This window comes from Corvus brachyrhynchos, unplaced genomic scaffold (genome assembly GCF_000691975.1).
Source record: "Corvus brachyrhynchos isolate BGI_N302 unplaced genomic scaffold, ASM69197v1 scaffold29, whole genome shotgun sequence".
NCBI lineage: Eukaryota > Metazoa > Chordata > Aves > Passeriformes > Corvidae > Corvus > Corvus brachyrhynchos.
In genome coordinates, this window is record NW_008240033.1 from 2,099,361 (window position 1) to 2,113,096 (window position 13,736).

At 36.9% G+C, this 13,736-nt stretch overlaps 1 protein-coding gene across 4 annotated transcripts in view; it reads right to left on the minus strand.

Moving 5' to 3' along the window:
* The window catches only part of CPED1 (cadherin like and PC-esterase domain containing 1), a 144,132-nt gene that overhangs the window by 23,590 nt on the left and 106,806 nt on the right, over positions 1-13,736 (minus strand). For 3 of the 4 annotated variants that reach the window (XM_017743765.1, XM_008640976.2, XM_017743767.1), the window contains exon 17: positions 2,543-2,660. The exons of the other annotated variant lie outside the window; for it this stretch is intronic. In XM_017743765.1, the coding sequence (XP_017599254.1) occupies positions 2,543-2,660 (118 nt within the window). The remainder of the gene's footprint in view (positions 1-2,542; positions 2,661-13,736) is intronic. 4 annotated transcript variants of the gene reach the window in all.

Here is a 13,736-nt window from a genome sequence, read left to right on the forward strand (position 1 = left end):
AAAACAAAAGTAAAAACTGTTTTTAAAAGGACATGATTTACTACAGAATAAATAGCCTTAGGCCTATGGACTTATGTCCAAACTGAGATTTACTCCTTGTAACCAAAGGACACATTCATTTTGTTGGACTTCAATTTATGTCTCTGCTGGATCCAGATTCAGACAGCTGTTGAATGCAGAGAGAGACCACACAGAATTATTTTAGACTGGGTACAGTTGTAGGAAGAATAGAAAGTGGGATATAACTAAAACATACATGTCACAGCAACAGAAAATTAAAAGGGAATTTGTGATATCTTACCCACCAGATTTTGTAATTGTCTACAAACCACATTTCTACAGACTGCAGCAATCTAATCCACCTGCAGGAATTTAGCACAAGTTCTCATGGTGTCTTTCAGTTCTCTCTCCCTCTCTCCTTCTTAGAAGCCAAACACACAGTTAATATTTGCTTACTTCTGTATTATTGATAATACAAAAATGAACAACGAGTTAATTTTCATATGATAGCCTGGCTCAAACCACATGAATCAAAGGAGAACTTCTGAAAGAAAAAGATTTTTTTGGTAGAAAAATTGTAATTTCATTCCACGATGTAAACACAAAGGAAAGAAACTTCCCTGTTGTATATTTGCATTTATTGATTAAAAGAGGGATGGAGAGAGAGAGAGAGAGAGAGAAATAGTGCAAATTAAGTGTATATTTGGAAAAGTGTTGAATTTCCTTCAAAGAATAGTGCCAGGGTGACTAGGAGAAGAGGAAGTCACTTCTGTCACGGTTAGACCCTGAATTACTGCCTCTGCTCTACCTCAAAAGGTTAGAAATGAGTTGTGAAATCCTGGTTGTACTGAGCTATAAAGCAGCCTTCTAAATTCTACCATTAATGTCAGAAGAAGTAAGGTTTCATCTCTATCTCTGATGCTCCACCTCAGCCTCTGTCTGTGAACGCTCAAACACAAGCTTTTCTCAGCACAGATATATTTTACTGTAGTAGTACCTCAGTATCCCTATGAAACTGTTTCCTAGCATGAGAACAGTGTATGACACCACCTTACCTCTGCAGAAGTTTTGAGTTGATTTCTGAGGGGAAATGACATTGCTTGGCTTCTCTGAAAAATTAACTTATTTAAGAGATGTTCCTGCTTTAGCAGGGAATTTGCCATTTGCCATTGTTCATTGCCAGGATTGGTATATCATTTGTTGGTTACGAATTTGGAATGATGCTTTCCAGTTCCAGGTGGGAGCTGAGAGACACATTAACTCTATACAGTCTCTTGCTGCCAGATACTGCAAACCCCACTTCTAGGCTCACTAAACACTTGTTGGCAATATTCACTTTATAAGCACAAATTATTCTTCCCTGTTTAATATACTTGTCCTTTGAGTATACATCTCCTGAAGTTTGTTTGAACTTTAATTTTGTATATTATTCACAATATGGCTGCAAAGGATATTATATGCAGCCTCACTTAGCTAGATTCAGTATTCAAAAAGAGTATGTTGTATATCAGGAGAAGGAGATGGTCTGCCTGAGAAAGGACTCAGTGGATTTGGTTTGGGCTTTCTAGTGTCGAACTTTATGTCCTGATATTGTTGCATAGAATGATTCACAATTTGTGTGATTAAAATATGCTGCTAGGAACAGCAGTGTCTCTTTTGTGCATTCGCTCCATATAACACAAATTTATTACATGCCTCTGTTTCACATGAAGTGATGCATTCAGGCAGTTCCCACATTCCTGTTACTTTTTATTGATTATTCAACGAGTTTGTGCAAATTTACTGCTGTGGGGGGCTGCTCCTGTCTATGGCAAGATAAAGAATACAGTTGTGTCAGTAGACCATAGAGGACTGTTGGTTTATTTTTCATTTCTCTAACCAAGAACCGAACAGAATTACTTACTGTCTAATACAGCAACAACTTAAATATGAAAAAGACCCCATGCCTGAGTAGTTAAAGTACACTGGAATAAATCTTCATGAAGCTGTGACTTTCACATGAGTACCTGTTTGACAATCTGTTGTAATCTGAGTTCTCACTAAACCAAAGACATGTCTGGATTGTATTGGTTATTGTATAATTCTTTATTTGTCCCCCTTGTTTTTTAAGGTATAAATATATGTAAAATTAAAAACTAGTTTTGGGTTTCTAATATAGCAGTGGAAATATAAAATCCAAATGGATCTAAGTGTTGTGTTCCTCTTCTAGAGTTAATTTTTATTTGGAGTAGAAAAACCCTTCTATTTAGGATAAAGCATTTTTATTTTAAGTGGTTTTGATGGAATATTTCAATGCATTTTAAAGACTATATGAAAATAGCACATGCAGTGGTGGTCACTGATTAGAAAATTATTAAACAAAAAATTCTCACATAAACAAATTAGCCTGATTTTAAAAATCAGTAACTATTACAAGTGATTAGTTCCATTTATGGTGCATAGGTTAGTGCATGTCTATAGCAAAGAGTTAATAGTGTTTCTAGTTTTTCTTTGAAGAGGTGAATGAGTTAATTTTCAGAAAAAAGGGGGATAAAGTACAAACCTTTTGTGTCTCCAGCTTCACAGGTCTTAAACACTGTCTGTGAAATTGCTGAGAGGTATTCATGAGAGAGAGGCTGCAAGCCACAGGACTCCTCTGGGTGAATTTTGGAACCACAGTCCTGAATTAAAATAGAGTCTGTGAAAATGACATCACTGCACCCATCCACATCACCTTGAAATCCTCTTCAAGAGTAAAAAAGTTATTTGGGGTGGTTCTGCAATTAATTCGCCCTTAGCTCTTCAATATATAGTTTAATATGAAATTTAGAATCCTTTTTCCATTCAGACAAAGGTTTTGCAATAAATTATCCCAGTCCACAGTAAACATACAAGATCCTACATTTGCTAAAGATATAAGAAAATTTATTAAGGCTAACATATATAACATTCATGTAACATCATGAGGTCTCTACATATTGTATAATCTCTTACCTATTTGCCCTTAGGAATTTTGTATGCCTATTTGTAGTCATATGGGATCCATTTCTGTGATGAAATGCCCCAAATTAGCTTCAGGAGATACAGGTGCTTAAAGGAAAAAAATTTCTATTTTTTAAAATGATATTAAAATTAATTTCACCACTGTTATATAATATCATTCACTGTTGCCAAGAGATTATGCTACATCTAGGACGCTATGCTTAAATTGCACCAATGAGCAAAAGACAATTAAGTCCTAACAGGGTCAAGGTGCTGACAGTTAATAGAATATGTGCCACTGATGTGAATAGCAATATGAACACATCTTGGAATTTTGTCAATACTGGTGGTTCTTGATTATGCAATCAAAAAGCAAAGTGAAACCATTGTCTCACAATTACTCTGATCTCATTAAACTCCATGGTGGTGAAAAAAAAACCTAAAAAAAAAAAATCTTCCCAGTGACTTCAAAGGGTTATGATAATATCTGTGCATAAATAGGCAACAAAACAGTGGTTATGTGTGGGTTGTCCTGTTCTCTGCTTAATCTGTCTACCTAGGGAAAACTGTTATGACAAAATGAATGGCACAGTATCTTCTAGTATTAAATGGTGTTTGGAGTCTCTCGGTCTGGACACACTGTACAGCTATTTGACAGTATAACTTCAACTAACATCAACATCAGAAAGTTCCTACCCTGCAGTAAAACAATTTGCACAGGACTTCACAAGAAAGCCCCAAATTCCTGAATGTGCTGCCATTGCCCTCAACACAGTGCCATAAAATAACTCACCAGGGATTTTCTTGTTCATTCTGCCCAGGGTATGTGTTTAAGCAAACAAAATTTTATTTTAATCACATTTCTTGGGCAAAACCATTAACAACAATTTCATGTGTCTGGTTTATTATTAATTACAACCAATATGCAGGGAACTATGTAACTGATTCCCTTTGCCTTTGTTGTGTTTCCAAAGTAAAGGACACTGCTTGCATTTAATTTGTAATTCACATCTAAACTATCATGTCATGAGAGGTTGTGAATCCCTGAACAAGATTTATTTGTTTCCTTTTTACCTTTGTAGGAGACCAATCCTTTACCATCCTTGACATATTGAATATAATATGCAAAATGAATCTGTGGCAGCTACAGATTTACTGCAGTTCCATAAATGTATGGCACATTGAGGGTTTTTCTAACTGCATGTAGATTTTTTATTGTTTTCTTCAGGTGCCATGGTGACATGACATCCTCTTTGCCTTGCCCAAAGATGAAACATCTTGTGATCTTAAGCATCTTTACAAAAGATCACTCATGGCAAAGATGAGAGCCAGACATGTAAACTTAAATGATAGTTGATGCTCTGTGTCTGTTCTTCCTGCAAACCTTCATTTTTAGAAGGGAGACATAAAAAGGCCCTTGTAATGTCTGAATTAGAATCAAAAGAAAATTTCCCCTGCATTTAGCATTGACTATAAGATTGGTGTGGTATTTTGCTAGTAAACTTTTATCTTTATGGAAGATTTTCTGGACACTAGCAAATAAAAGAGGAATAAAGCTGTCTTCTGTATATCTACCTAGCTTTTAATCAACATCAGTTGATACTTAGAGAGTGAACATTCCTGGAGTCCATCTGCTATGTGAAATGACAATTTCCTTGTCTCTTTCAGATCACACTATAGTGAACCTGATTCTTCATAACATTTAAGCCTTTAAGAGATGAAACAGATTTTCAAGTCTGTTACTTTAGTAAGTTTTCTTAATGATTACCTTAAAAATATTTGGGGCTATTAGTTCATGATATTTTGTTTATTTATAGTCTGGGTGCCTAATTTAATAAGAATGTTGCTTGTTTAGTTCACCTTTCAATAACCACACTATATTTCCTCTCAATTATATACTTATGCATATACATATACATACATAGTTTCACTCAGATATATATAAATAGCAAAAAAAAAAATTACAACCAGTTTTAAAATCTCACAGGTGGAGACAGAGAGAGAGAGAGACAAACAAAGCATTACACACATAACACACTCATGCAGCTGATGTCACGGGATGAATGTCATATAGCAAAGACCATTGTAGATGCAGTGATGCTTTTGATTAAGGAGTCTAACAACTATGGACGGATTTTTTAAATGGATTTTTTATTGTTGTTGTACCTTTTCACCGCCTCCACCCTAATGAAAAAATGATCACTGTGAAATTGCAGCAAAAGGAAAGAAGGTAAGAAGCCCTTGACTTTCCTGGGAGAAGTCATCCCAATAAGGAAAAAATGTCCATCTGTGTTCATTTTAACACTTGGTGCTCCAGCAGTGACACAACACCAAAACAAAAATCAAGTTACTTTTAACATCTACAGCTGCGGCTACCTATCAGCTCAAAAAGGCATTTTCAAATAGAAAGGAATGATTTTCAGTATTTTTCTGGAATAACCCAACTCTGTTCATTCAAAGCTGCGGCTAAAGCCATAATTTTTGGTGGAAGTAGACTTATGTTAATGAATTGAATGCTTTGGAAACTCCCATCCAGGATGCCTGTATACAGGCTCTACAGTCAGCTTGCTCAGTAAAAGTCCTTCTTGTATTTATATGAAAACCTCTAACAGTCGATGGGAGTGGTGGGCTCAACACTGAAAAACAGGCAATTTCTGCTTCAGTACTCATTTCTGAAATTATATCCAGCCCAATTCACTGAAGACTACCCCTACCAGTCTAATAAAGGATCAGAATGTTTTAAACTAAATAACAAGAGAAATATAATTAAGATCACAGGAATTCCTTTTAGTGTTGCATACAACCAACACGGAGGCAAAATTCTGCATCCTTTTAACATCCAGAACCCATGCATGGCTGAGAACTAGTGGATGAGATAAACCCCACTGAGCATTCTTGGTAAAGAAGGCAGGAGACCCCTCCCCCTGCCAGCTCTGACCCTGTGGTCCCTTGGCCAGCACTGCCCATCAGCCTGGCAGGTCACCCAGCCACCTCCTCCAGGCACTGCAGCCCTGCCTCCTCTCATGGTGCTGCCAGGGCTGTCTTATTCCTTCTGACTGCACTTTAGACATGACAGAATAAAGCTTCATGTGAAAGAGGTAATTTAGAACACTTTTCTGTTGGTCTTTGTAGGCTCACTGACTGAACTTTATTTGATCTGGTTCTATTTAAGCTGACCTGAGTTTCTCATTAAATACTTTCACGTCTCTTTAGTCCATCTTTTTCTTCTATTTTATACATAACTAAAACTGCATGAAAAGTGATTAAAAATGATGCTATGGAAGGACTTCTAATAAAATTAGTCAAAGAGTGAGCTCATGAAATAGTGAAACTGTATATTATTGCTAGGTAATAAATTATGAGCAGATGGATTAGCTCCACTCTATCAACTTTCTTAATATGGCAGGGATAAATGAAGGAACAGCTGGCATATTGACCTCATTTCAACTGTCTCCCTCTGTCCAGCTGCAGTATTCAGTGATAGATGAACCTCTGAAGATCCAGAGGTTCAGGCCAGTTCAGTTCAGCACCCAAATTGACTAGATTGAAATGAAACATGTGTGTGTACAAAATAAGTATGGAGACCTGCCATAAGGAGAGGCATTCGCCCAAGAAATTTCAGTTTGCTACTGCTGTTGGATGGGAAACAACGACTATTATTAGCCATCAAGCACTGTCGAAGGCATAGATAAAACATCGTCTACACCAAAAGACACACAAAGCCATTAAACAGAGAATATAGGAGTAACGGGATGAACTGATGGAGTAATGTGTCCTTGTGCAGCAGCTATGTTTTAAAGGAAACTGTCACCACAGTATCTTTTAAGAAACCTAGTAAGATCTACCGGCAAATATGGGATAATAGTTCCCCAACAACCCCAACGACTGTCACAAATAACACATTAAAAGACTGTGAGATGTTCAGTTCCACACAGATCTAGTAGGGACCATAAAAACACTTTAGAAAAGGAGTCTGGGCACTCCTGGGTTGGAAAACGCAACACCCAGACATCAGTAAGAGACTGGGAATGATATGAAAAGCTGAGATACTGATCATGTTGTCAGGGTAGAACAGTTTGGTATGTGGACAAAGTACAGCCATCAGTCTAAATTGCTTTTAAGTTCTTAATTGTGCTAATCATGTTCTTGCTATAATTAATATTACTGTTTCTTAAGAATAGAAGCATACCTGAAATTGCATGATTTTTCCCAATCACAAATTTATGCATATAAAATTTATTTGAGAATAATGTCACATGCTTTAACCAGTGACTGAAGATTGTCATAAATATACAGTACCTTTACCAACTGCTAAAGAACTTTTGAAAATCCCAGTAGGTGCCTCTCCACAAAGAGAGCATTAAAGCACTTACTGTTTATATGGACAAATAAATTTCATCCCAACATTACAGCAGATGCTGTGTCTTCCTCTGCACTGAGAATGCTAACCTCACAGAAAGCTATGAAACTGTTTTGAGAAAATATTACAAGTTTCATAACACTAGTTTAGTATCTTTTATGTGCATGGGGAATATAAAATAATCCTTTTAATCTATGAATGATTTTGATTCAATTCCATTTTATATGCACATGACATCAGTTAGACACTATCTGCCTTCCTGCTCCCAAACAGTTCAAAGTGCTGCATTTGTGAGCCATGGAACAAAAATACTCATGAGACCTAAAATGTATGACTCTTAATCTAGCAAAGTCTTGTGAATTATCATTCTGAACAGCTCAGAGATCCAGCAGAATTAGTTGAACAAAGACAATTGAATGTGAAGTCCAACTCCAACTCCACTAAGAACAGAATATTATAAGCATAAATTTTGGAAAACATTTCAAAATGTACCTAATGGTAATTACAGAAGGGGTTTTTTCAGTATTTGTAGCTAACATCTCTATGAATTTTTCACATGCTTTCTTAGCAAACATGTTTTCCTCATGAAGCTAATGATATTTCTCCCAAGCAAGAACAGTGACGATTTCCAGCTCATATGCTTTATAAACAAAGTACACAAGGAAGAAAAAAAAAAGGAATTAAAAGAATTTAGTATTTCTTCCTCCCTAAAAAGGAAGATAAAACAGGAACAAGGAATAGCAGATAAAGAGGAGCATTTTGCTGTTTATGTTCTGGTGTTTTTTAGTTTAAAAAGTGATACGGTAATGTTGACCTGGAGACTCTAATAAAGAGCTGCTTCAGTTTTCTATTCCTATTTAGTCCTCTTCTTTACATCCTTCGTTTTAAGTGCAAGCTCTGAATGTGAACTGACTCGAATTTTGCCAAGTCCACTATCTGAAAATAGAGAATAGCTTGAGAAAACCATGTGCTTTGACAGTGCAAAAAGTAAATGTTTTAAGGAATAAACAGAGGAATTATTACATATTTATGGTTCTCTCAATAAAGTGCTGATGTGACCCTGACTGTTTTCCCTGGTAATTAGATAAAAAAATGTCCTATACTAGCTGGGAAATCCCACAGCCTCATGACTTTTTTTAAGGAGCATTTATTTCTACTCTCCCATGCTCAGGGTATATGATATTCACAGATCACACTGCAGAGAGATCTATACCCTAAGCCTCCTGTGTGCAAGAGGCACTCAAGCTCTAGCCCTGTCCCTTTGCTTTTAGGCTGAGACCTTTATATCACAGCCATGACAAGCACAGCAGAACTTCTCTGACAAACACAGCAGAACTTCTCAGACTGCACAATTACCACTGCATTCAGAAAGTATGAAGAGGGATGAGAGAAAGAATGAGTTGAAAAGCATTACTGTTCCTTCATGAATTCTGAAACTGAAATACTCTGACAGTGAATGCAATGCATTGAAAAAACATGATAGCCAAGGACCTAGTCCAATGAGCTATACATCTGCCAACACTACTGTTAAAACTGCTTTTCACAGTAAGCAAGGCTTGCAAAACACTCTGTGTTTTGGGGTATACCATACCAAAAACACTTCTTTCTCTTTCTAGAACAAAATCCTTTAGATGATGAAATATATCTATTAACTTTTTATTTAGGGGCTGGGGCATATTGAGGGTTAGGATTCCAATGAGAGATTTAGGATGTTTGAGCCCAATTCACAACTCTGCCTCTTATTTTCTGTATGTTGGAGCTCCATCCAACACTATTCACCCTCATCTCAAAACTCTCACTCCGTTACCACCATCCTCCTAAGCGCCTAATTTTCTAGTATTGAGCATAGGCAAAGCCACCCATAGCTCATGCAATATGTAAGTCAGCCCCTTCAGCAGTAACAGAGTTTAAAAATCGCTTTGCCAATAATGCTTGGTCTAATAGCTGTTCTCAGGACATATTACTGGGAGTGTGCAGTGCATCAATAGGTATTTCCCTGGTAGAACATTTCCTTGTGATACAACAAACACAGTTTAAAGTTTAGAGATTTTCTTTGGTAAGCCATCTCATCCACTACTGCTTCTCATCCAAAAGGTGCCAAGAAGAAAAGAGGCACCTGAAATAGATGTGTGCTCATTGCAATGCCCCTACTCTGGACAGGGGTGATCCCTGTATCTTGAGCTTTCCCAGAAGCTCTGTGGGAGGCAGGTCATAGTGCCTGGCAGTCTTGCAAGCAGCTGACTTACCCTTCTGTATTTGGCTCTGTTTTTAAAGTGACCTTCAACAAAGGATCCATCTCTGATAAAGAATCAATCTCTGAGGCTTTTCTGGCCAAAGATCAGACCCTTCTCTTATTACAACATTAGGCCGTTTGCTTAAGTGAGTCAAGAGACCTTGAGAAAGTATATTTTTAGACAGAGTGCATTTACACAAATCTTTCTAACTGTAACCAGCAAATACATTATGAGAAACCTATTACTGATGTAAAGTTCAGAGTGTTGTTGCCTACACAACAAAATGTGAGGGCTAAAACTAAGAATGTGTAAATGACACTAGAGAAAGTATCTATGCAAATGTCCAGGACACATGGGCAGTGCATGGATAGGTCTCCATTCAACACTATCCATAACTCCAGCCACAGCTACTTATATTCAGGATGTGCTGTATAAGCCCATGGTAGTACAGAAAGGATGACAGTGACTTTATATATGAAAGAGAGTCATAAATGGGAAGATTTAAGAAGTGATGGGGTTTTTTTCTCCTTTCTTTCTCTTCAGTTAAAAGCTTTGATAAAAATAAAATTACTCAAAAGGAAAGAAATTGACATCATTTGAGACTAAAGTTTCTTGGAAAACACTCATAATGGAGACTGTATCAAAACAAAAAAGATAAATACATTTACAGACAGAATCTGGTTATCATTTATGCTTCCCTTACACCGCACTGTGGCTAACCATTAAAAAAATGATGTAATGAAGGACTGATTTGACTTTCAAAATCATTACGTATTTCATTCAAAAGACCCTTTGAGTTAGAATATTTTCATTGACGTCTAATAGCTATGAGCAGCACTAAATTTCACATATCCCCAGATACTCATTTAATATACACAGCTGGGAGACAGGAGTAAGACGAGTAAGTTTGTTTTCCTAGAACACCTAAAAATCTAGCCACGTAGTGATTTATTTTCTAAACTATAATGGGGTCGAAATTGACTCTAGTGAATTTGCAGCACACTGGCTGCTAGAATCACAGAAGTGAACTTAACTGATTTTTACTAACCATGATCTCTTTCAAAAGATACTGATTAAAGGTTTGCCTCCTGGTGCACAGCAGACTGAAAATGCAGGCTTACAGCTTGATGGCTCACTGAACAGCAGACTGTGTGCAGGTAGCTCTCACACATGGACAGAAACAGATTGCATGCAGTTAGCACCAAATGAGCAGGCTGAAGTAAGAATTTGCCCTGCTTTCTCCAACATCCTTCTCGCAGTAATTTACTACTTGTACTTTTCATTTGGGTAAAGTAATCAAGCAGCCACTAGTCGAACAAGGCCTTCCTCAAAAAACCCCAACTATTTCTGAAAACCAAATAATGTGCTTAATGACTATATTTATAGGCAAGGCATGGTAAGTGACGCTGAGCTGAAGTCTTGTTTTGATAAATATTGAGATCACATTAGCCCAGAGAAGGGACATAGTGGGAATAGAAAAAAAACCCCTTAAAAATCAAAATTTAGGCTTCCTCAACGAGGTATTAAGGCAGTTAATTACATCTTATTAGACACTGAATTTCCCCCGACCTACATAAATACTTCCATACAGAAATTCTCTCTCCCTTATAGGAAGACATCTGGAAGATTTCTGTGATTTACTTCAGGTCTGGGGAGCAAAGAGGAGGCAGAAAATGCAGCCAGTGTAGCACAACAAACATAATTAAATCAAAGTGACTCAGGTTGTTTCCACTGAAATGTCAGAAACATGTTAACTACTGTTTTTCTTGTAAGGACAGAGGCTACACTTGGATCTGGGCAATGTTCCCAGGCCAGGTGAAACCAAGATACAGCATTTCAAAGAAATAATTCTCTGTAGACCTAGGGACTCCTCTACCTTTCATATGTATTTTGAGTCAGCCTGTGAGGTGTTTAGTATTTAACTTTCTTGTGTCCACTAATAAAACTAATTACTGTAAATTCAAGTTTCTGGAAACATGGAACAAGTTTTTTTTCAGCAGAATAGGCACGGATATATTCACATCTTGTAGCAAACTCTCACACATTATGACTCACATTGTGTTTCTGACTGAAAGGATTTTTTGATTACAAGCAATGCTCCCTGAAGCAGCTCTAAAATAATGGATTGAATATTATTGTCTCAATCTTTTTGCCTTAGACAGACAGTCTGGCTGAGGCATCTCCCTCAACCTGCCCATGCTCTTAGTTCTTAACCATCTATTTTTCATCTTCCTACTCTTCCTCAGGAAGATACTGGCTACCTTGAACAGGAATTTTATTCAGAGTGTCTGCCCAGTAGTAAAAAGGCTCTACAAAAAGCCCTACAAATCTTGAACCAATCCCACAGACCAGATTGTCTCCAGTTCTAGCTCTTTTCCATGTGGCAAAGAGCTGCAAGAACTTACTGTGGACATTGAGACCCTGGCCTTGCAGCAGACTAAGCTATTGCAGAAAACTGAAATATTTCAAGTTTGAATCAGAGGATTTACCACAGACAAAAGGACTGAGATAATGGAAAGTATCTATTCTAGCAAATATTAGATTACAGTGTATTATGATAAAGCATACATTAGATTCCATTATGTACTGTATACTGTAATCTGTATTAGATACATGATAGTAATTTAAGAAAAGTTAAGTATTAGCACAAGGATGTTGTCATCTTGCTATTACTTCATTTTAATTCCTTCCTTCCACATCCTTTTTACAGCCTTTTTATCATCTGACAACAGTAGAGATTGTATAAAATTTACAGTCTTTTTTTATAGGAATACACAGATGTGGAGTAATTTTGCTGTGCTGATCCTCCCCCAATCTGTTAATAACCCTTTCTCTCATAAAAATGGCAGCTCTGCATGACTGAATCAGAGGAGGATACTTACAGAAAAGTATTAAAGTTTGAGAAATTCTTGTCTCTGCCCAATAATTTTTTCATATTACCAACATGAGAAAGACAATGAAATCCTGAGGGAAGGCCAGAAAGGGGAAAGATGAAAGAGAAGGATATGGCCTAAATAAACCGTAAATTGTTTTCTTAGGACACACAGCTGTCTAGATGTGCCGTGCTATGGCAATTGAACAGAATTGCTTAAATAATTATTTGCAATTCCTAAAAAATATTTGGAAATGATGCCTCTATTTTTCAATATTAAACCTACTATCCTACTGTGTTGAAAGAATAATGTAGGAGGAAACAGCTCAAGATTGGCTGCTAGTCTGAAAGCACTGCATTACTATTTTCATACTAAAGAGTAAACTTTATATATATATATGTACATATATAAAAGAAAACATGTAGTAGATAAAATCTAGCTTACCATTTTGCACTACAAAATGTCCATATAAAAACTGATATTAATAGAACACCCCACAGTGATTATGTGATTAAATAAGCTCCTTCTAGGTTGATAAACTTAATCATCTAGCATAGTGGGGAATGGAAATGTACACAGATCCAACAAAGGACTTCAATGCAGCTATGAAATCCCAGACATGCAGAGGCTCCAAATGGCCTTCACATTGCCAAGTTCAATGATCCCACTTCCTCCTGGTAAAACAGCATAAACCCCTTCACTGTATCAGAATGCAAAACCATAATGAAGGTTGGATTTGATGATCTTGGAGATCTTTTTCTACCTTAATGGTTCTACGATTAAATGAATCTTGAATGTGCTGTAAGGCATTTAATGTAAAGCAAAAATAGCTCTTTCAGTCCTGTTCTGCCTTTCTCACCCTCCAGTAATTGACTGAAGCTGTGCAGTTAGTTCTGAGTTAAAGTCAAACAAAAGCTGTGCTATCATTATTTATGAGTGCTGGTGGTCCACTGGCAGTGTGCTGCTCATAACCAGTTTTTACAAGAAGTTGGACATTTCCCAAGATATTTTTTCCCTGTCTTCTGATTGACCTCAGTGTCAGCTGTTGAGTGCAATTATTTCAAAAGTCCACAAGACTAATGAGTACCTCTCCACAGCAAATATAGCAAGTTACAAAAGTAATTTTGATTGTTTCACCGTGCTTAATAGTGAATGTCACAAATGCCAGGAGCTAAAGCAAAGTGTAAATTCCCCAAATATTTACATTTGCACCCTACTAGATACAACTCATATATAGGTTTTTTTCCAACAGAGCAGCTCTTCAGGTCTGCTTGTCCTTCTTTTCTGAAGTACAAGGTCCTTAATACG